The sequence below is a fragment of the Peromyscus californicus genome, unplaced genomic scaffold (assembly GCF_007827085.1).
Source record: "Peromyscus californicus insignis strain IS unplaced genomic scaffold, ASM782708v3 Scaffold_4__1_contigs__length_199733344, whole genome shotgun sequence".
NCBI classification, from domain to species: domain Eukaryota; kingdom Metazoa; phylum Chordata; class Mammalia; order Rodentia; family Cricetidae; genus Peromyscus; species Peromyscus californicus.
Genome location: NW_026294562.1, coordinates 58,403,371 through 58,426,654, shown reverse-complemented (window position 1 = coordinate 58,426,654; position 23,284 = coordinate 58,403,371). Strand labels below are relative to the sequence as shown.

The window sequence follows — 23,284 nt, the reverse complement described above, 5'->3', positions numbered from 1 at the left end:
CCTCCATTGGAGCTGGTCTTGCTGGTGAGGGAAGTGGAGAGAGAAGGAATTGTTACTTGGCTGTACATGTCACACTGTGTGGCAGGTGACCATGTGTTGCCTGTCCTGGGCCTTTGGAAGACAAGGTTGAAGAAAAGGGATGGTGTTTATAGACCCGAGGAGGGAGCAGAGCCTAGAGCCAGGAGTCTAGGCTAGGCATCTCCTGTTCCTGCCTCTGCCTGACCCTGCTGCGTGGGTGAAGGGCACTGAGGTCATGGGCATCCCAGCCCCACAGCCCTTTCCCTGTTTCTGTCTTGGTGGCCTGCCCCCGCCTCCCCCCCCCCCCCCCGTGTGTGTGTGTGTGTGTGTGTGTGTGTGTGTGTGTGTGTGTGTATGTGTGTGTGTTTGCATGCACGCGCGCAAGTATACATAAAGGTCAGAGGTCAACCTCCTGTGTCATTTCTCAGGTGTGGTCCATTTTATTTTTTTGCCCAGGACCTCTCACTGCTCGGCACTCACCAAATAGGCTAGGCTGGCTGGCTGGCTGGCGAGCCTCAAGGGTGCTCTTGTCTGTCCCCCCAGTGCTGGGATCACAAGCACACATCACCACACCCAGTCTTTTTTTTAAATGTGGGTTCTAGGGATTGAACTTTAATTTTAGTGCTTATAAGGTACTTACCAACTAAGCCATCTCCCTAGACCCCGTTTCCTTTTTGTTTGTTTTGTTTTTGTTTTTTGTTTTTTTTTCGAGACAGGGTTTCTCTGTGTAGCTTTGGTGCCTGTCCTAGAACTCGCTCTGTAGACCAGGCTGGCCTGGAACTCACAGAGATCCTCCTGGCTCTGCTTCCTGAGTGTTGGGATTAAAGGTGTGCGTGGGGGACCTCTGCCGCCTGGCCTTGTTTCGTTTTTGAGACTGGGTCTCACTATGTAGCCAAGGTTGGCTTCAAACTCAAGAGCCTCCTGCCTTGGCCTCTAACTGCTGGGCTCGCAGGCAGGCAGGCAGGCGTCAATCACCATGCCCAGATCCATCGTCTTTGCCAACTTTTCATCCCCCACAGCCTGTGCCCACCGCCCTGTCCCAGGACGCCACTCACTCATTTCCATGTACTCGGGTGTGAGACCGGCGAAGGGTTCGAGGTTGAAGTCCACCTCATAGCGCTGCTTCCGCTTCACGTACTCCTCCCGGTCGGAGAGGCTCTGCCTGCGCAGCTTCAGGTAGCGGATGAACTTTTTCATCTTCCTGCAGGGGGCGCTGTGTCAGAAGGCAGCCAGCGGTAGGGGCTGCACCTATCAGGACCTCTGAGTCACACTATCGTGTCTGCTCCGAGGCTGAGCCACCATTAGCGTAGTGAAGCAGGGATCTTTTTTTGTTTTGTTTTGAGCCAGGGTCTCACTATTAGCCCTGGCTGGCCTTGAATGTACTGTGTAGACCAGGCTAGCTTCAAACTCACACAAATCCACCTTCTTCTTTCCTGGTGCTGGGATCAAAGGCATGTGCCACCATGCTTGGCTATATGTCTGTTGGAAGTGGACATATAGCTCTGCCCTTCTCCCCAAGGCAGCACAAATCTGCTGTTTTCCTAAGACACTGAGAGGCAGGGAGAGTGAGAGGCCACCCACTTATGGCCACGAGAGGCTCCTGGAGGGACTCAGGAAGTGTGGGCTGTCCCAGGCCCCTGTGGCCTCTCCTTGGTTCACTAAAGCTCCAGGGAACTTGTACCTCTGAGGAACAAGATGAAGGGGGTTGACCCCTGGCCGTCTGCTCTGCCACTCAGGGGCCAGTGCAAGCCAAGGGCTGTGTAGCACCCTGAAGGTGGGAGTCCATATTGTCTCCAGTGGGGCAACTTTTGCTCCCTGTTCCCTCCCCATCCTCCTCACCTCCTGGCTTCTGATGTCTCTTATCCCAAAAGAGGCTGATGCCTCACCTGTCACAGAAGCTACTTGGAGAGTCCACCAGAGTCACCCATCCCCTCTACCCTGTCCCACCCATAGCAGGTACCACTCACGGGATGCCGATCTCGAAGAGATTGTTCTGGATCAGCTGCTTGCCTAGCATGATGATGCTCAGCTGGATGCAGAGCTCCATGAGGCAGCCGCCTGGAGCACACTGTGGGACAGAGGGCAAGTCAGGTCTAGTCTGGCTCTGGGTAGGGGGTGAGGCCCCTCGACTTGTGGGGCAACTCATGGCCTCTTAAAAGTTAGGTTCAGGGTGAGGGAGATGCTGGGTGGGTAAGAGCGCTTGCTGTGTAAACATGGATCTCTGAGTCTGAACCCCAAGCCAAGCATGGTTGCGTGTGTCTGTTATCTCAGCATTGTGGGGTGGGGGCAGAGGTAGGCGGACACCAACATCACGCTGGCCAGTCATCCCATTTGTAATGGTGAGCTTCCAATTCAGTGAGAGACCCTATCTCAAGGCATAGGGGAAAGTGACAGAGGAAGACACCTACCATTCTCCTCTAGCCACCCACATGCACATACCTGCACATGTACTTGTGTGCCCATGCAAACACACACACACACACACACACACACACACACACACACACACACACACACACACACACGGTGAAGGTTCACATCCCCACCTTCTGAAACCCTGAGAATAGGACCTTATTTGTGACATGGCTGGTGTGATTAGTCAAGGGAGGTGGGACCATGCCCTGCTTCAGTGACCAGCATCCTCTAGAGAACACAAAGACCCAGAGGGAGACAGCATCTGGGGTGATGCAGAGAGGGCCACCAAGAAGCCAAGCGTGGTGGTGCGCACATACAATCTCAGCGCTGTGGAAGTGGAGGGAGGAAGATCAGGAGTTTAAAGTCAAACTCAACTACGTGAGTTCAAGGCCCGCCTGGGCTGTATTAGACCTTGTCTCGAAAAAAAGAGCAGGGAGGGCCTCAGTCAGTGAAGGGCTTGCCTCACAAGCGTGGGGACCTGAATTCTATCCCCAGCTTGGGGTGGCATGTGCTTGCAATCTCAGTGCTGGGGAGGCAGAGGCAGGCGAATCCTGGGGATCACTGGCTGGCCAACCAGCTTAGCCTACTTGATGAGCTCCAGGTTCCAGTGAGAGACCCTGTCTCAAAATGAAAGGTGGGGAGTGACGGAGGGATGATACATGAGGTTGACCTCTGGCCTCCACATGAACACACCATATACATACAAACACACACACACACACACACACACACACACACACACACACACACACACACACACACACTAAAGGAGAGAGGAAGGGAGCGAGGGAGGGAGGGAGAAAATGAGTTATCAATGATTCTACAGTCCCAGATGTTGGGAGAGGTGGGGACCCTCCCCAGGACACTTCAGAGGGAAGATCCCCATAACACCTTTGTATGCTTTGTCCTTTCAAACCACCCCGTGTTGGAGCCCCTCTGCCTGTGAGCTGCTGTGCTGGAACCAGGGCTCAGAGCAGGGGGAGCCAACAAGTGGTCATGATGGTAGGCTGGCCCTCAGGTTCCCTCTCCTCCCCTCCCCGGGCTGTACTTATGCCCTGGCTACCCCTGCATAAGCTGGCACAGGTGCAGCAGGTGGGATGGTGAGGTTGGGAAGCCTCATGGTATGGTGGCGGCCACCTGGCTGAGGTCCAACACCCCACCGTGCCTCCATTGGCTTGGGGCTTGCAGGCAGGGGCTGGTTAGGTGTGTGAAACCAAACTTGCCCAAGCAAAAAAGTGAGCCCTGGGCACAGTGATTGTCTGAGTTCTGAACAAAACTTTCTATATAGTCACCAAAATCCTTGTCCTGGAGGGCTATCATTCCATCGAAAACACTTAATCTTTGCATGTCCTGCAGACACTCTCTAACCCCCACCAAGTATGCAGAGAGGATGCCGTGCAAGAAGCTAAGAACACTTCACAAACTTTCTGAAGCCCCCACACCTATAGAGGAGGGCCAGGGCCTAGGGTACCTGGGCCTGTGGTCAGATTACTGAACTAGGCTGCCCTCGACTCCTAGATCATGCCATGCCTGATGCCCATCCCTTTGTACCTCATTCCACTGTTTCCTTATCAGGAAAGCCTACTCCCTTCTCTTGTGCGTGTGGAGGGCAAAGGTCAGTCTTAGGAGTCACTCATTCCTCAGGAGCCATCCAGGTTCTTTTTTATTTTTATCATTTTTATTTTATTTTATGTGTATGAATGTTTTGCCAACATGTATGTCTGTGCACCATGTATATGCCTAGTGCCCTTGGAAGCCAGAAGAGGGCATTAGATGCCCCAGGACTGGAGCTACAGATGGTATGAGGCACAATGTGGGAACTAGGAATCCAACCTGGGTCCTCTGCAAGAGCAGCAAGTACCCTCAACTGCTGAGCCATCCCTCCAGCCCCACACCTGGCCTTCCACCCAGGAGGTATGGATCAGACTCAGGTCCCTAAGCCTGTATAGCAAACACATTGTTTATTGACTGAACTGTCTTCCCAGCCCTCACACCCTTAGTTTCTGATAAACTGAGCTTTTTTTTTTGTAGGCTGGAAATGTCGACTGGTTACCTGGAGACCTGAACCACTGACAGCCCCAGATGCAAAGGAACAAGGCTGCAGGTCAGGACTCAGTGTCAGAAGACACCTTCCAGGGCCAGAGCTGTGGGGCAGAAGCCAACTGTTCCCAGCACTGTGTCTAAGGATAGAGAGGCGGGCCCCGCCATGCTGGTGTTCAAGAGAAGTGCAGCCAACGTCTGTTTTTCCTTCTTAACTTACTTTAACCAGAGAGGGAAACAGCCAAAGGTGAACAAAACAAAATGGAGAGCAGCCCCAAGGAAGCTAATTGAGTCATTTAAAAAAGAGAGAGAAGCCTGGTGCGGGGGCGCTCGCCTTTAGTCCCAGCACTCGGGAGGCAGAGGCAGTCAGATCTCTATGAGTTTGAGGCCAAGAAACAAACAAGAAATGAGAGAGAGAGAGAGAGAGAGAGAGAGAGAGAGAGAGAGAGAGAGAGAGAGGAGAAAGTGGAAGGAGGGCTCAGTGAGGGGGCAAAAGAGGGAGCAAGGGGTAAATATGATCAAAGTATGTTACATATATGATGTACATACATGTGATGAGACCCACTGTGTGTAATTAATATGCACTGATTAAAAACAGGGTAGGTGCAATGGCTCCCTGAGTAAAGGCGCTTGTCTCTGAACCTGAAGACCTGAGTTCAATCCCAGAGAGCGTGAGGTAGAGGGAGAGAACTGGCTCCTGTATGTTGTCCTCCAGCTTCTAGGCATGTGCTGCGGCACACACACGCGCACACACACAACCAATAAGTAGATGTAGTAAGAATAAGATTTAAAAAGAAGGCTGGAGAGATGACTCAGCTATTAAGAGTGCTTAACTGCTCTTACAAAGGAACTGGGTTCCCAGTACCCATCCCAGCTGGCTCACAACCAGCTCTAATTCCAATTCCAGGGGATCTGACGCCTTCCGGCCTCTACAGGCACCTGCACAGAGGTGATGTATATAGATTCAAGAAGGCACACATACATATGCATAAATAATTAATATATCTTTATAAAATTAAAAAGGCAGAATTCTGAACCAAAAGAAGTGCCAACAAAAGCTAGGCATGACTCCTTTCGCCTTTCCCCTCCCTTCGTGCCTTCCTTGAGACAGAGTCTCACCATGTGGCTCAGGCTGGTCTCAGGTGGGATGGTAGGTGTGGACCATCATGCCCAACTAACTCTGTGCCCCTGGGATGCTGGACTGTATAAACGGAGAACATGGACCAAACACGAGCATCATCGCTCTCTGCTTCCTGACTGTGTATGTGATGTAAGCAGCTGCTTCAAGCCCCTGCTGTTAGGACTTCCCTGTCGCGATGAGCTGTGCCCTTGCAGCGTGAGCCCAAGGAAACCCTCTTTCTCTCTTCAGTTGCTCCTGTCAGGGGGTTTTAATCACAGCAACCGGGAAAGAAACTAAGACATCATCCATCTATGTGGACACATGCAGATGCAAGAAAGGATTCCGGCTGGAGTGCAGAAGCCCAGAGGACAGGAAGCTAAGCAGAAGGCTGCTGGGAAGGGGAGGTGACACGTTACCTCCTCCATCCGGAAAGAGCGGAAGATGTACACGTAGTCGCCCGGCCGTCCAACAAACCTGGGATGGTTGGGGGGGGGGTAGTGGTTAGGGAGGAGCTGGACTCAGCCCCCAGGAGACGCCACCCAAAGGGCCTGTGCTTCTGCAGATTCCCAGTCAGAGGCACCGGGGGTTTGTACAGGCTCCCCCTTCCCTGGCTGGTTCTCAGTGTGCACACCTATATGCCACCTTCCCTCACTTGGTGCCACCCGGCCTGCTGAGGGCACTGTCAGAGGTTGCTGTCTTGGCTGTTGTCTGGGGTCTATTGCAGGGGTCCGCACTGACTGGGGGTCTGCTAGGGTCCCCCCTCTGCTCTACCACCCCAGCTGAAGCCAGCCCTCCCGAGAACATCCCGGCTGTGGAAGCTGTCCTTCCCGTTTTCCCTGGGCTGTGGGGGCCTCCCACCACCAGGAAGGACAAAGTAGGCCAGAGCCTTTTACCAGAGTGGAGGAGGCACCAGAGCCAGGGATGACGGGGTTCCTACCGGCCTTTGAAGAAGGCGACGTAGAAGATGGGAGTGTAGGAGTTCACGAACTTGAGCAGGAAGGCTTTAAAGGTTAGCCTCTCCTCGAAGCTCTTCTCTGTCTTCGGGACCTCTGAGGAAAGACACAGTAACCACTCACAGGCAGACCAGGCCAGGGGCAGTCAGGACCAGCCAGAGCCTGGGGGCCCAGCCGCTTGCTCCAAGGCTGGCCCTGCGTCAGGGCCATGCTGCCCATACCATCCTGCACTCGGTACTCACCGATCTTGGTGAGCCACCTGGCGATGCAGCCATAAACCTCATCCAGCAGAATGATGACGACGAGGTTGATGATGACAGCGGTGGCCGTGACCGTAACCCGGATGTTGGACCGCACCGAGGGGGAGGAGTTCATGGCCAAGGCTGCAGCCGTGGAGATTCTATAGATGATAACTCCCAGCACGATGGCAAATGTCACTGCGATCTGCAGGGCAGGCGTGGACAAGCTCAGTGGTAACGGCAGGGGTGGTTTGGAGAGGGTGAAGAGCTCCCTTGAACCTGCCCATCTACTCCTAACCCCCAAATTTTCTGCGTCAGAGCTAAAGCTGAAATTACTGGAGTACCCACCAGATGCCAGGTGCTCTGCAGGAGCAGAGCAACCACACAATAAGGACACAAGTGAGAGTTCTCCAAGGATCAGAGAGGTTGTGTGGCTGGGTCAGGGGACCCAGCTCTGGGACTGGGCTTCACCAGTGGGTCCATCCAAGCCTGAACTTTACCAGATCTATGTACTAGCCCCCCCCCCATTTTGTCCCCCAAGTAGAGAGCCCAGGACTCTGTAGCCACACCCCAGTGGTTGTACTGGTGGGCGTTAGAGCAGGCTGACTACTGGGGACGCTTCTTTCCCAGCCTGGGGTGACTGAGAGGGCAGATTTCTGGATGGTGTGCAAGGCTAAGCCAGGAGCCCACATAGCCACTGTGGTCAGGCAGATGGTGGCATGCTGCAGGTCTGCTGGGGCATGGCCAGGGTCTCCTCCCCACAGCTTTCTTGGAGCTACCTTCTAGCTCTTCCATGACAGCAGACCCCAAGGCTAGCCAAAGCCAGCTCAGGCTACAATAAATTCCATGGAACTCAGACTGGTGGTGCCTGAGAGATGGGTGGGAAGCTAGTGACAGGTTTGTTCCGCCTGCAAGTCTGTCTGTCTGGGTTCCTTTTCCTTTTGGCACAGGTCCGTGGGTAAGACCCAGTCTCTGCCCAGCCCAAGGGTGTGGACACCCCACCCTAGAGCTCTCTGGGCGAGGGTGGGCATGTCTGAGGCTCACAAAGCAGAGCCTAGCTGGGCTTCAGCCACTTATGTGTGGGTTCTGGCTACTCTAGACAGGCTCTGGACCTTATGTCCCCATGTCCTGGATGTAGGGCAGGTCTTGTCCTTGCTGGCATGGTTCCTCATGGTTCCTGGCCCAGCCCCTGCTGCCCCATGTTGCCCACTCAGGGAACACGGCCTTTGGGGTCTCCTCAGAAGACTTGCCCTGCACACTATGGGTCACAATCAGGCCTTTTCAGACATCTGTTACTGACTAAACAGAGAAACACCCTGCCCGGGAAACCATCTGCAGCCCCGACTATGCCCCGTAAGCACAAGGCATGGATAACCACTCCCTGAGCTGTGCCAGGGAGTGAGGGCTTTCCTCGGAACACCCCTCAGGCCTGCCAAGAGGCCCCTCCCAGCCATAAGGACGTCTCTTGTGCCAGCATGCAGGGGTTGGGACGGCTCTGGGTCTGTGGTGACTCAGCAGAGGCAACCCTCCACCCTCCTGCAAGGGAGCCACAAGCCACGTGCCCTGCACCTCTGGCTAGCCATGCACACTAATGTCTTCAGGACCAGCACACGTGGGACATCAACATCTGTGGCCTGAATGGAACTCTGGGGTCAGGGACACAGCTGCATCTCCATTAGCCCGTGAGCCGGACTCGTGACAGGATTCTCCTCTGGCAAAGGACAGCCAGCTGGTTTCTTACCCGTGCCTGTCTACCCTGGCTCCACTCATCTACCTCTGCTAGATTACCAGGTATCTCTTATTGAGCCTTTCTGCAGAAGAAAGGGTCCTGACCAATCAGATACATCGCGGGAGGGTCTTCCAAGGAAGCCCCCTTCACAGACAAGCAGCCTCTGCTGTCCATCTTGCCTTCCCTTTTTCTTGCTGTAGAAGTGACGTTGGAGGCTGAGAAGCTATGTTGCAACCAGGATGAGTGAGCAGAAAGAAGTCCAGGGAAGCCAGTGCCTCTGGGCACACTCGGCCCTAGGCCGCCCACCCTCTTCCTAACCTTCCCTGGTCCTTTTGCTGGGAGCAGCTGGCCTGTGTGGGGCTGCTGTGGTTCCTGAGTGCTGCCCTTCACTGACTGAGGGCTGGGGTGTCACTCTCTGGGTGTATGTCACCACCTGAGGGAACATGTCACCCTCAGAACGAGGTTGAGAGTGTGTCTGGAGTACTTGACAGGCCGAGGTTCAGAAGCTCAGGGACAGCCTGGGTGGGTAGCAAGACCTGATCACACTGAATCCAAGCAAAGGACCCCGGCTTCTCCAGGGAGAGGAAAGCAGACTGGGGACCCCCCCCCCACTGTGGAGGCTGCCTCTTTCTGGATCCTCTAAGACAGCTGGGGTTCCCCAGAGGTGTGCAACAGTACATAGGGTCGGGGTGGGTAAAGCTGAGGGGGGCACCCTGCCCAGGAAACCCATCTTGACTCAAGGCTGTCTATCCATCTCATACGGAACTAGGGGCTTGTGGGGCAGATGAAGAAACAGGCTGCTGGTTTTGCCCCTCCTGGCTGGCATTCCAAAGGACAATCTTTGGGCCTGTTTCCTCACCAGCAGCTGAGTGGGGTTGGGCCTGGCTAGCTGTGAAGACTGAATGGGTCATTCAGTGAATGACCCGGGGCTTCCCCAAAATCCCAGGGGGTTGATGGGATCTGGGGGCTGAAAGGCTAGGTGGCTCTGCCAGGAGGGCTAGAAAAGGTGACTACAAGTGGCCCTGGCCACATGAAGATTGAGAAGGGTACAGGTGCTTTGTGGCGGAGGCCTGGTGACATCAACGGGCATGGGAATTCCCTGAGAGCCATGGGACATTTACTGGGTCCTTTGAGTCTGCTCAGAGTCACTTGTCCTGTTCTTCCTCTCTAATTGTTTTTCTTCGATTTTTGTTTTGAGACACAGCCTCACTGTGTAGCCCAGGCTGGCCTTGAACTTGTAGCAATCCTCCTGTTTCAGCCTCTTGAGAGTGCTGGGATTACAAGAGAACCCCAGCTGTCTTAGAGAATCCAGAAAGAAGTTCCTCTGGTGAACTTCCTTTCCTGGCTTCTCTAAGATTTGTCAGTTTGGTTTTAGGGGTACAGAGGAGATCCCAGTGTGAGCCACCCCACACTTAGTGAAAGCTGTATGTCATCAGAGTCAGATCACATACCCCAGGACCACCATAAATCCAGCCCGTCCCATGAAAGAGGGCCCCCCCCCCCCACTCACTCTCTATCCCAGGAGTCAGGGCCACTTTGTCCCAAGATGAGTGCAGGGCACCTCTGATTCCCAGCCCCTCCAGCCTTCTAGAACTTACCATGAAGATGATGGAGACAAGGTTGGTGAAATAGGCTGGGAAGCGGTCCCTCCAGGTCAGCTTCACCTTGTCTGTCTGCAACAAGAAACCATCTGGTCACTTCCTGGGAACTACCCCATTGGGTGGACAGGAGTATGCTCAAAAACTCAGAGAAACCTCTAGAAGGTGCTGAGCAAACATGACAGTCCAGTGAAAGGGGAAGCACACAGGGCCTAGCCCCCCTTGACAGGGTCACGAAGTTACAGAGATGGGAATGGCCTTTGGGGGCTAGGCCTCCTCCGTGCATGGGCGTGGCGTTGCTCACTGCTCCCTAAGAACTGCACGGCCTGAGAGGGAGCTGCCCACATCTGAGCCTCTATTCTTTCTCCTGTCCAGGGCTACAGGCCCTAAGCTGTTGGGCCATTTGCCACCCAGACCATAATAGCTATTTCCGCTTTGGCTGAGCAGGTGGAACAAGGGCCTGAGCAGGCACTTGCTGGAACAAGTGGCTAGCACCGCATGGCAGCCCTCGGAGCACTGTAAGACCATGCTGACCTGGGGCCACATAGCTCGCAGAGGCTCTCTCGGGCCCTGAGCTGGCTGGCCTGGAGGGACCTCGGGGAGCAGTTGGTCACTAGCCTGGGCAGTTTCAAACGTGCCGGGGAGGGGCTTTCATAGACAAAAACACACACTGGAGCCCAGCATGCTAGCACGGACGTCACACGGGAGGCCACTCATCCCAGCGGTGTCTGCATGCACGCTCACGAGAAGACAGGAAGCAGTCGTGGACACCCGTGACAAGCACGTCTCCAGAGCCCCACACGAAGCTGCATCTACTCCCTGTGGGTCCCTGACAGCCATGCAGGGACATTGCAACACACGGCAGGCTGCAGGTGGGAGGTGGGGAAAGAACACAGACGGGCATGTTCCAAGAACACACCACAGAGGTGGCCAGGGACAGACACAGTGGCCGGGAAGGCCCGCAAATGGTGTCAAGGCTCAAGTTGCCCCCCAAATAGAGAAGTACCAATTTCACCCCTGCCATGGCTGTCCTAACCCTCTGCTTCCACTTGTTGGTCGGTTCTTCTGGACCATCCCGGCGCTTCTGAGGGTGGGTGGGGAAAGAGAGCACTGATGGCGGGACTGGGTGGGGTGCTGCTGATCTTGGATGGGGATGTGGGTCTAGGCAAGGGTTCACTTTCCCTGGGAGCACCATCTGCCGAGGCCGGTCAGAGCTCTGGGTATTTGGAACAGGTTAACACACAACAGAGACTCAATTCAAAGTCAGGGCAAGGGGAACTAGAAGTTTCTAGAATAAAGAGCCCAGCCTATAGTCGCCATAGGTCCCTTGGCATTGTATCATGGTTTAGAGCATAAGAAACATGGATCTGTCCCCACCACCCTCTTGGGACAACAGGAAGGAGGACACACCCAGAAGTACAGGCTGGCATGCCGATCGGTAATGGATCTGTTTTAATAAACTAATTTCATGGGGCTGGCTGGGGCTGTAGCTCAGTTGGTAGACTGGATCCCCGGCTCCACATAAACACATAAACAGGCCTTTAATTCCAACACTTGGGAGGCAGAGGCAGGCAGATCTCTGTGAGTCCGAGGCCAGCCTGAGCTACAAAATGAGTTCCAGGACAGCCAGAGCTATATAGAGAAACCCTGTCTCGAAACAAAACAAAACAAAACAAAAACCCTAAACAAAACAAAACAAACAAACAAACAAAACACGATGTGGTGTCATATGCCTGTAATCCCAGCACTCTGGAGATGGAGGCAAGAGGATTAGAAATTCAAGGTCGTCCTTAGTTATATAGGTAGATGGAAGCCAGCCTGGGCTACATAGACCTTGTCTTTTTCGCCTGGCTCTGCCTCCCGAGTGCTGGGATTAAAGGCGTGCACCACCACCGCCCGGCCATAGACCTTGTCTTAAAAACAAAACCATGGGCTGGCAAGAAGGCCCAGCCAGTAAAAGTGCTCATGGCCAAGCCTGATGGCCTGATTTCCATGTCTCAGGACCCACGCTTGTGGAAGGAGAGAACAGACTCCCTGAAGTTGTCTTCCGATCTCCACACATGTGCTGTGTCATGCACATACAAATAAACGTAATATTTAAAAAAAACCCACATGAAGTAATTTTGCTCCATAACTGGGGGAAATCAATACAAAGCAGCCACTGGGCACTGCAGGAGATAGGAGAGAGAAAGTGGCCATATGAAGCCCACAGGCTTAGGGCCACCATCCTCCTGGACGCCTACAAAAAACAAACAAACAAACAAAAGCAAACAAACAAACAAAAACAACCCTTCCAACATCTTTGTGGCTCTCTTCTCATGATCCAAGAGCTGGGGCTGAGACAGCCCGAGTGAGGCGGCTGCTTTCTCTGAAGTGATGGGTGTGGTGTGGCGTGTGTCGGGTGCAAGCCTCTGCTGCTTATGAATGAGTGAGACACTTCTCTGTGTTCATGCCAGTCTAAGATGTGTGACCAGAGTGCCACTGTCCTACGGTTCTGGGAGGCTCTCCACCCAGGCTTGGATCTGGGGAGGTGCCCTGGAGACAGGACGGAGGCTTGTAGGATCTCACTTGGGGGCCACCAGGCTGTGTACAGACAGAACTGCTCAGCTGAGCTGGTAATTCAGACAAATGGCTTCTGGCTGGTGTGTCCAAACCCTGGGCTACATGTGGCCTACCACAGCTATGGATGGGCACAACATAAAATTGTAAACTTTAAACACTGTGATTTTTTTCTATTTTGTTTGTAATTTGATTGTAAGGTTGTCTCAGCTCTGTAAACGACAATGTTGTGCCGCAGTGTCAGAACACTGGACACGCCTGAGAGTGACTTGCTTGCTTATATAATTTCCTGCTTTTTGAGACATGGTCTTAGTGTGTAGCCCTGGCTGTTCTAGAACTCACTATGTAGACCAGACTGGCAAAGATCCACTTGCCTCTGCCTCCCGAGTGCTGGAATTAAAGGTGTGTACCACCACACCTGGCTGTGATTACTTTTTGCACCCTTGAGTCCTGCTCAGTCCCTTTGGGATGTTCTGGGAGGTCCTTCCCAGTTATGGGAATAGGGCCTTGCACCTGACCTGCCTGCAGCCTCTGCTGTGCCTACCTCCATATGTAATGGTGACAACCATGACCCTCAGGGTGCTTGGTACCATGAACTCAGTGCCCGAGACACAATGACAAGGTAAGAGCCCAGGGTTTGTCCTAGTCACTCTAGAGGCTGAGTATACAAAGGCATTAAGAAAATCATGGGCCTGGAAGAGTATCCTCTAACTGCCTAGCACTGCCCAGCACCAAGACGACCTTCTCTAGCCTCAGTGAGGAGCCACAGCCTATCCCACCTTACGTGGAAATTAGAGGTGTGCAAGAATGCACATCGCACATATAAGGTGCCCATCAGAACAAGAGGCTTGGGACAGTTTATTATAAAAAGACAGTGGCCTGAAGCACATCACAGTACCCACATCTTTTCCCTATTCCCTATGTCCCAGAGAAACAAGACACTCAGGAACCTGGTCTACAAATCCTCCCAATTCATTGTTCAACACAGAACACAGGTTTCACAAGGTGGGGCGGGGCCTTCCCAGAAACCAGATCCTATGCGACGTGTTTGCTGAAGTTGAGGTCACTCTTGGAATACATCAGGGGACAGTCTAGAGCAGGGCTGAGCTAGTTCTGGCCCTTTGGTCCAACCTGGCCCCTGGCCTGTTCTTGTAAATAAAGTTTTATGGGAACACAGTCTTGCTTACCTTTCGTCAACTGCCCTGTTCACTCTGCAGTGGCAGAGCTGAGTATCTGTGGTGCAGGCTTACACAGCATAAAATAATTTACTACCTGAGCTTTGCCATGGTCTGCAGAGAGCACACAATGTTTGCTGACGCCTGTCTACACCTGGGAACACATAGTTTCTTCTGACTCCTGGTCACACCTGGTAAGTGTTCAATGTTTATTGACTCCTGGTCATACCTGATGAACAACATTGTTTGCTGACCCCTGGTCACACCTCAGACTCATAGTGTTTGCTGACCCCTGATTAAAACCGTGGACACACAATGTTTGCTGACCCCTAGTCATACCTAGACACAAAATGTTTACTGACCCATGGTCACAACATAGACACACAGTGTTTGCTGACCTGACTCCTGGTCACATTTCAGATACACAGTGTTTACAGACCCCTGGTCATACCTCAGACACATTGTTTGCTGACCCCCAGTCACAACATAGACACACAATATTTACTGACCCATGGTCACATCTAGACACAAAGCATTTGCTGACTCCTGGTTACACTTCAGACACAGTGTTTGCTGCTCCCTGTTCACACCTCAGACACACAATGTTTGCTGACCCCTAGTCATACCCAAACACAGAGTTTGCTGACCCCTGGTCACACCTCAAACATGCAGTGTTTGCTGACTCCTAGTCATACCCAGACACACAGTGTTTGCTGGTCACACATCACACTCCCAGCATCTCACTGTGGGAAGTCAATAGCAGAGCCTGTACCTCTTTGTTTCTGGATTCTTTTCTCAGTGACTTCTCTAAGACTCTGGCTTCGTACTCTGCTCTGGGGTGATCCTGAGAAAAACAGCAAGTCAAGAGAGGAAGTGTTAGTGTTGAGACCACCTTGCACGTGAGTCCATGTATTTGCCTTGGGGACCCTGGGGACCAGTTCACAGCTGGCTGTCACATTTCCAACATCAAACTCCCTGTGCTTGCCCTGAATCTGGGCCCAGGACTCTCCCTCTGTTAGGAACCCCAGCTCAATGAAATGGCCAGAGGGTCTGGCTTCTGTGTCCTGCAGGAGGTCTTGGCTGTGCCAGGCTGCAATAAAACACCCAGCTGTGAACTGACCCTCTGGAACTTTCTGTGGAGTAGCCACGGGGGTCAAAAGAGATGTAGGAGAGGCAGCAAGCGCAGGCAGGCTGGAGGTGCCAGGCCTCGGGGAGCCCAGAGCAAGTCAGCGGAAGGTGCTGGAAGGAAAGAACAGGTTAGGTGAGCCTGGGAGAAAGCAGAGCCCAGGTGAGAGCCACGAGGAGACGAGGAGACGTCTGGTGGAAAGACAGGAGCGTTTGTGCCAAGGTCCCTCTCCCCAGAGACAGGCTAGAGGAAGGTAGAGTGACCAAAAAAAAAAAAAATTCCAAACCTTGACAGCTTCCTGTAGGGAACAGGGAATAGAGACAAAAACAGAAAGAGCCGTTACTGATATTGTTTATCCACAGAGCCAGAATGATGTCGGTGTCCAGCAGGACAGGGGTCTGGGTGTTTGCCGCTCCCAGATCCCAGTTTCCCAAGCTCCCCACAATTCTCAGATTCAATGGAGACACACAAATGATGGTAACCTGGCTCCTTCCTGCTTCCATCCAACCTGGGGTTCAGACCACGGGGTGGGGTGTAGGGGGTAGAAGCAACCTCCTTACCTGAGGCCATTCACTCCCCCGGGACTGTGGTCAGCCACAGGGCATGAGTAGCTCACTTTGGGGGGACTCCTCCGGCCCACAGGGGTTGTGTGCCCAGTGGCCCAAGAGATATCTCTTAGAAATCAAGCCTTAAAGGGGTCTTGGGGCAAAGAGGTCAAGGTGGAGAGAGCTGAGTGGCTCCCTTCTGCTTTCAGGACATCTTGGAAGTGTTTTCTAAGCTACCATGACAGTAAGACCCAGCTGGTGTTTCTTCTATTGGAATTGGCAACATGGAAACAGAACCAAGGAGAGGGCCCATCCAGGCCAGAGCTCCTGCCCTGCGCATAGCACACCAGTCACTTGTGAAATGGACTCACTGCGGAAGAGGGCAGACACTGTCGTCACACAGGTGGGTGGCAGGTGAGACCCAACCACAGCTCGAGTCATTCTCTGGAAAGATTTCTATGCCTGGGCACAACTATGACTCAGCAGAGACCTCCCTAGTCTGGTCAAGTGAGGCTTGCTTCTCAGTGTCTATGGGGCAGGAAACGGCACTGGGCACAGAGATGCTAACCAATATGCCCCACCCCAGGTCACACAGCAATGGTGGTGTCAGATCAGCTGAGGTTGAGTACTGTAGCCCCAAAGGCCTGCCTTACAACCTTGACCTGACTGCCCAGCCGCTGTCAGCAGGGAGCAGGAACCATGGTGGGCTCTCTGAAAGGTGCACATGGCCAAGAGTGACCTACAGACTGGGGCTCAGGAGAGTGTGAGTTATGTGAAACTTTCAAGGGCACAGAGCTGAGGCTCAGTAGCAGCACTTGTCTAGTGCGGTGAAGCCCTGGGTTCAAGTTTCAGTGGGAGAGAGATAGATAGCGAGATAGATAGATAGATAGATAGATAGATAGATAGATGGATGGATGGATGGATGGATGGATGGATGGATGGATGGATGGATGGATGGACGGATGGATAGGTGGGTGGGTGGGTGGATGGATGGAAGGATGGATGGATGGAGAGAGAGAGAGAGAGAGAGAGAGAGAGAGAGAGAGAGAGAGAGAGAACACATCAAAAACATGAAAAGGACCTCACTTATAAAAAGTAAGCATGGGAAGGCACTGGTGATGTGGCTGAGAAGGGAGAGTGTTTGCCTAGCATGCATAAGGCCACAGGCTAGATCCCCAGCATTAAATAAACCAGATGTGGCAGCGCATACCAGCCTGCAATACCAACACTCCAGAGGTAGAGCCTGGAGGGTCGGGAGCTCAAGGTCATCCTTGACTATGCAGCAAGTTGGAGGCCAGCCTGAGCCACAGGTGACCATCTCAGAGAGAGAGTGGTGAGCGGGAGGGAGGGAGAGGGAGGGAAAAGGAAAGGAAAGGGAAGGGAAGAGAATAGCAGAGAGAAGCATGCCACTAGGTGTGCCTCAGCTCTGCAACCCCCCCCCCCCCCCCATCAGGAGGCCAGGTCCTGAAGACCGTACTGTAAAAAGTGTGAGATGGCATGCTGCACCACGCCAAGGCCGTGCCTCAGCACATGTAGGGAACAGCCCCTCTGCTCTTCTTGGAGGGGTGCGGGCAGTACCTCTTAGTCACCCTAACAGGGAATTCCTGCTGAGATGGCAGTCAGGAGACCCTGGGGAGACTCATCCTCCCTGATTGCAGGGCCATCTACCACTGAGCGCCCCTTCTTTGGAACCCTGCCGCCGCCGTGTTTGTGGTGAGCCGGCTAGTAAAGGATCTGCTGGGCTTCCCAACCTCCCCTGACTGCAGGCTGGGGGATGGTTTGGATGGAGCACAGAGAGGAAGGCGGCCTGTGCACACCAGTGATTTCCTGCCCACACCCCACAGCCCCAGATGTGATGAGGTCAGTGTGGGGAGCCCTGGCCAGCACCCGAGCCCACACTCGTGGGTGTTGCGTCTTTGGAAACATGGAGACAGAAAACACTGGCAGACGGAAAACAGTTGCCCTGGCAACCGAGGAATACCAGGGTGATGAGTGGAGGAGCCACAGGAGCCGCGCCTGGGATCAAGGGCCAGTCAGGACCTGGGGCATCCACGTGAGCCAGAGGAGGTGGTAGAGGGGGCATTGGGGAGGGCAGTCATGGCCACTCACCTCCTCCTCCTCGAAGCCTGTGAGGTCCCAGCGGTAGTTGAGTCTCATCTGCTTCCGTTTCCAGTGCTCCATGAAGGTGGCAGCTGTGGGATGGCGGGAGGCAGTCAGGGCCACTGAGCACCCTGGACAACACAGTGACAGGCCACTGGCTGGCAAAGGCCAGAGACACGTAAGTGAATGGGTTCAGCCCTCTTCTTGACCCTGTCTGGCCACTGCTTTCCCATTCTGCAGATGAGGAAACTGAGGCAGGTGCAAACTCCAGCCAAGGTCACTCAGCCAAGGCAGAGGGGTGGGCTGGCTAGCGCCTGAGTCTGGGTCTCTGGTAATCTTGCTCATTGTTTTCAGGGACCCTGGGACATGAGCGTCGGGAGGTTTTGAGGTAAAGGTTAGCTAGGCGCTCACTAGCATCCCGCCCTGCAGGCATCTCCTGTATGTGGCCACTGTGTCCTGTGTTATTTATTGTTTAGAGACAGGGTCTCACGTACCCGAGGCTGGCATTGAACTTGCTGTGTGGCTGTGGTGGCTTATTTACCTGTCATTTCGTCACAATCTAGAATCACTTAAGAAAGGAGTCTCAACCCAGCAACTGAGTGGATCAGTGTGTAGGTATGTCTGCATGGGATTGTCTTTCTGTAAGGGATTGTCTTGACTGTCAAAAACCCACCCTGAACGTGGGTGGCACCATTTCATGGGCTGGGCCTTAAACTATGCAAGTGAAGAAAGCTAGCTGAAAGCAAGCCTCAGGACAGCAGCCACCACCACAGCTGCAGCCGATCTCTCTGCCCCTGACTGTGGGAGACCTGTGACTGCTGTCTCCAGCTCTCGTCTCTGTGACTTCCCTCAGTGATGGACTGTAACCTGGAGCTGTAAGACAAACCGACCCTTTCCTTCCCTACACTGCTTATGTCACAGTGTTTTATCACAGCAACAAATAGAAAACTAGAGCATTATCCAAGGCTGGCCTTGAACTCCTGATTTTCCTGCTTCTACTTCCAGAGTGCACAGGTGTGAACCACCGCACCCAAATCTGTGTTATATTCCACACAGAAGAAATGTTCAAGAGCCACCTTCTCCAGGAGAAGCTGATGACATTCTGTGTCCCCCCCACCCCACCCCCCATCCAGTGTCAGAAACCACCAGCCAAGGGCTGGAGAGATGGTTCAGTGGTTAAGAGCACTGGCTGCTCTTGCAGAAGACCCAAGTTCAGTTCCAGAACCCACATGGTGGTCACCAGCACCAGTAACAAGTTCCAGGAGATCTGACGTCCTCTTCTGGCCTCTAAAAGTACTGCACCCATGTGGTACACATACATACTCTCCGGTGTACACGGATACATATAAAATAAATACATCTTAAAAGAAAACACATCAGCAGACCCCTCACAGGATGCTATGGTGCAGATATGGCTGGAACATCTTCCAAGACTCAATGTTGAAATCTGATTACCACCGTGAGCTATAAAGACAATGGAAACTAACTCTGCTGTGCTGTTCAGGGGTGGGGCCTTCAGGAGGCAATTAGTTCAGATAGGGCCACAGGATGGAGCCTAGTGAATGAGCCCCCGTGGCTCTGTGGAAAGAGGAAAGACATTGTTCCCCATCTCTTGCCAAGTGAGGCCCTGCACTGCCCTACAATGCTGGCAGCAACAAGGCCATCCCCAGAGGTAGGCTTTTGACCTTTAACCTCCAGTATCATGAGTCAAAATGAATCTCTTTGCTTTATAAAGTTACCCGATCTCAGATATTACATTGCTGTATGAAATCAAACTATATAGGACCAACCCCAAATTGCATCTGTGCTGTTTCTGCCTCCAGGACAATCCCTGTCCATGCATGGGGACTTTCTAGGTATCTGGGGGCAGGAAGAGGGCCCTGCTCCTCTGTCCACAGTTCTCGGCAGGTGCCTGACCCAGATGGGCTCTCCAGCACTCAATGATGAACGGGTGATTTTATGAGCACACAACTTGTAAAGACAGACACGACAGCTATTGTCTGCTGTGAACACTGCCCTCAGAAAGTCAGCAGAGGCAAGGGGCTGGACAGCAGTCACAAGGTCATCAGAGCTGGACATTCTCAGGCTACCACAGGCAAGATGCTGTGCCAAGAACCGTCATGCGAAGTGTGTGCCTCTGGGAAACCCTGCAGTTATCGGCCAGTGTTGATATCCCACTATTTTACAGAGGAGGAAACTGAGGCTCACAGGCCACAAACTGCTTATCTGGTAAGTGGGGGTATCAAGATAGAAATAAGACATCCCAGATGGGAATCCTGATGGGGGCTTCCTGGTGGAAGTCAGAGCCGTGAGGACACGGCCACTGTCACTGCTGTGAGGAGAAAGGGAGAAGGGAGAAGCATCCTAATATTCTTTCTTACTATTTCAAGCCATTCTGGAACGACAGCTCAGCAGTTAAGGGCACTGGCTACTCTTGCAGAGGACCCAGGTTCAATTCCCAGCATCTACATAGCAGCTTACAACCATCTGTAACACCAGTTCCAGGGGGCTTGATGCATTCTTTTGGTCTCTGGGGTTACCAGACATACATGTGGTTCACAGATATATATGCAGGCAGAAAACTCGTATACACAAAATAAAAATAAACTAAATTCAAAGCTGAGCCTTCTAGGAAATGGGAATGCAAGGGAACCTGGGAAATGCAGTACCTGAGGATGAGAGAGGCTCAGGGAGGGGATGCTATTCAAAGACCTGCCTGGACATTTCTCTGGGCAAGGACTTTTAAGGACTAGAAGGCAAGAATTGAAAAGTCACTTCAAGAAAAACAACAGCAGCAGACAAGTGTGTGTGTGTGTGTGGGGGGGGGACGGCACATCACACGGAAGAGTTTCCACACAGCTAAAGAAACAAGCGAGTGAAGAGACAGCTGACAGAATGTCAGTCTGTACAGGCTGCAGGCTGCTCATCTGAAATGAATTCAAATGGCTTCACAAGAAAGACGCTGATTAAAAATGGGCCAATGATGGACTGGGGATGTAGCTCAGCTGGCAAAGAGCTTGCCCAGCATTCGAGAGGCTGGATTCAGTCCCCAGCACTGTACAAACTGGGTACAGCACCTCACTCCTGTAATCCCAGCACTCGGGAGGCAGAGGCGGGGGATTGGGAGCTTAAGGTCATCCTCGTCTGTACAGTGAGTTTGAAGCCAGCCTGGGCTAGTGAGCTCAAAGGAGGTGAACAGGCATGGTGAACTGGAAGGGTGGCTCAGTGGTTGAGAGCACTTTCTGCTCTCACAGAGGACCTGGGTTCAGTTGCCAGCACCCACATGACACCTCACAGCCATCTGTACCTCCAGTTTCAGGGGAGAGTCTGATGCCCTCTTCTGCTCCAAGGGCTCACACATGTACATAGTACACATAAACGCACACAACACATAGCACATACATACAAATCAATCCATCCATTCAAAAGAAACCCAAACCAAGTGGGCAAATGGGGTGAAGATAATTCTCAAAAGGAGACATGCAAGGGAGCACCAGGTTTATGGAAGGGCTCAGCCTTGCTCTCACCAAGGGGACCAAAAACCACAACCACAATAACTCAAACAAAAGATAAATAAACCCAAAACGAAATCCTCCCCCATCACAGTCAGAACAAATGCTACCAAAAGGTAAAAAAAAAAAAAAAAAAAAGACAAATGCTAAAATGCTAGTCAGGTCACAAAGAAAGGGGAGTGTTGCTTATGTCTGGTGGGATAGGAGTACACAGTCCCAGCCACTGTTCAAAGCAGCACAAGAAACCTCAGAAACCCAGGGCCGGGGCCACCATCAGCTATCCTGCTCCTCGGTGCCCATCCAAGGGCAGTGCCAGCAGACCTGAGGGTTGATGTCTGCATCCATGCAAAGGGCAGTGCTGTTCAAGGCAGCTAAGAGGCAGAGCATGCATGAGTGGATGGTGGGTGGGTACGTGCTTGGTACATGCACTAGGACATACTACCCATTATGTCCTAGTCAGATATGGGGGGGGGTGAGACTGTCATTTTTAGTCACATGGTGGGATCAAGAGACCGCGATGAGAAGTTCAAGCACAGGAATGGAGGCTAAGAAGAGGGAGGCGCTGTCACCAGAAGGCCGGGAGCAGAGGAGGGGCTAGAGAGTATGTACAGAGCCTGAGGAGTCGGGAACAGGACTGGTGTTCCATGACAAGTGAGTGGGTGACTGATTACAGTCAACATTCTTGTATCATTTGATTCTGATATCCGGAAGTCAGAACTGTGGATGCCCTCAGCACAGAGACGTGATGGTTGAGAGGCTAGGCAACCTCAGTGCTCTGAGCTGAGGAGACATCTAAGTCAACACACCCAAACACCCTTCAGGACCCTGGAAGGGATCTGTAAAACCCTTCCCTGCCCATGGGGACGTTATGGGAGATGGGGGCCTTACTTAGAGAGTCCATGGAAGGACTCAGGCCCCAGAAGAAAGATGCCTCTATCCTGGGACATGGCACCATGGCAGAAGCCAGGGCTAGACACATCTCCACCTGCCCCTGAAGTCCCTGTCCCTTATAGCTGATGTCATGCATGGCCTTTATCTCCCTTACAACACACCCAGACCTCAGGCAGTCTGAGATGGCTGGGCTCCTCCCTACCACCTCCAGTCTCCACACCCAGCTCCGGGACCTGATCTGCAGTCAGTGACAGGCAGTATAGAGTGCCACACGGCTGTGGAGGTGGCGTAACCTCATGTCCACTAGCATCAGAAACAGAAGGAATGGTTCCATAAGAAAGAGAAACCAGGACACTGAGGCTTGGGAGGAGCCACGCTGTGTCCAAGGGCAAGCTCAGAAGAAACTTCTGCATTGATCCTGGCTCACTCTTGAGTCTGTGCTTAGTTACTATACCCGAATAATGCTGAGAGACACTAGATTTGCTTAAGGGAAAACCAAGCATAGTCGCATTTTATATGTCCAAGTATTTGAGCTTTTCTTTTTCTTTCTTTTTAGACAGGGTCTCTAGTTGGCCTGGAACTCACTTATGTAGACCAGGTTGGCCTTGAACTCAGAGTTCCTCCTGCCTTTGCCTCCCCAGTGCTGTGGGATTAAAGGTGTGCACCATCATACCAACTAAGCACGTCCTTTTTTGCACGAGGAAACAGAGAGGTTAAATAATTTGCCTAAGGTCACAGCACTCAGCAGCTGGCTCTGGAACACTCTTTGCTTGTCTGAAGAGAGGTGTGAGGGCTCTAACCTGCTGGGATCCAGGCTGACTAGGACTCAACAACCCTCAACTGTGCTGAGAAATAAACACTTAATATGAAAATTGGAATTGCCTGTTTCTTATGAGCCAGAGGCCAGCGCTGGCACTAGGAGGCTGGAGCTGGACATTTTGTGATTGGCCACAGGCCCATGGCACACACCAGCCGGGGTCTGGGCACTGTGCTGAGATGGAGCAGAGGGTGAGACTATGCTTAGATGAGGCTGCAGGAGGGGATCAAGAAGCCTCAGACAGGCAGGGTCAGACCTCAGTGCTGGGCATCAGGTCAATGGAGAAAAAGTCCCTCCATGTGGGCTGAGCAAGGGACAGAAGGAAGCCAACCACTCACTTCTCAGGGTACTCCTATGGTCCATTCTCCACAGTGAATCCTGATAGATGCTTTCCCTAGTGTTGACATCACACATCATATAACAGTTGAGGTACACAGCATCTTCTCA

At 52.7% G+C, this 23,284-nt stretch overlaps 1 protein-coding gene across 5 annotated transcripts in view; it reads right to left on the bottom strand.

The window, feature by feature from the left end:
- Positions 1-23,284, bottom strand: part of Ano1 (anoctamin 1) — a 157,789-nt gene that overhangs the window by 20,427 nt on the left and 114,078 nt on the right. For 3 of the 5 annotated variants that reach the window (XM_052712291.1, XM_052712293.1, XM_052712292.1), the window contains 9 exons: positions 17,627-17,709; positions 14,619-14,690; positions 11,119-11,196; positions 10,113-10,187; positions 6,789-6,990; positions 6,531-6,642; positions 6,010-6,067; positions 1,986-2,086; positions 1,074-1,219 (listed from right to left, as the gene is read on the bottom strand). In XM_052712291.1, the coding sequence (XP_052568251.1) occupies positions 1,074-1,219; positions 1,986-2,086; positions 6,010-6,067; positions 6,531-6,642; positions 6,789-6,990; positions 10,113-10,187; positions 11,119-11,196; positions 14,619-14,690; positions 17,627-17,709 (927 nt within the window). The remainder of the gene's footprint in view (positions 1-1,073; positions 1,220-1,985; positions 2,087-6,009; positions 6,068-6,530; positions 6,643-6,788; positions 6,991-10,112; positions 10,188-11,118; positions 11,197-14,618; positions 14,691-17,626; positions 17,710-23,284) is intronic. The other 2 variants (XM_052712294.1, XM_052712295.1) reach the window with 1 other exon arrangement.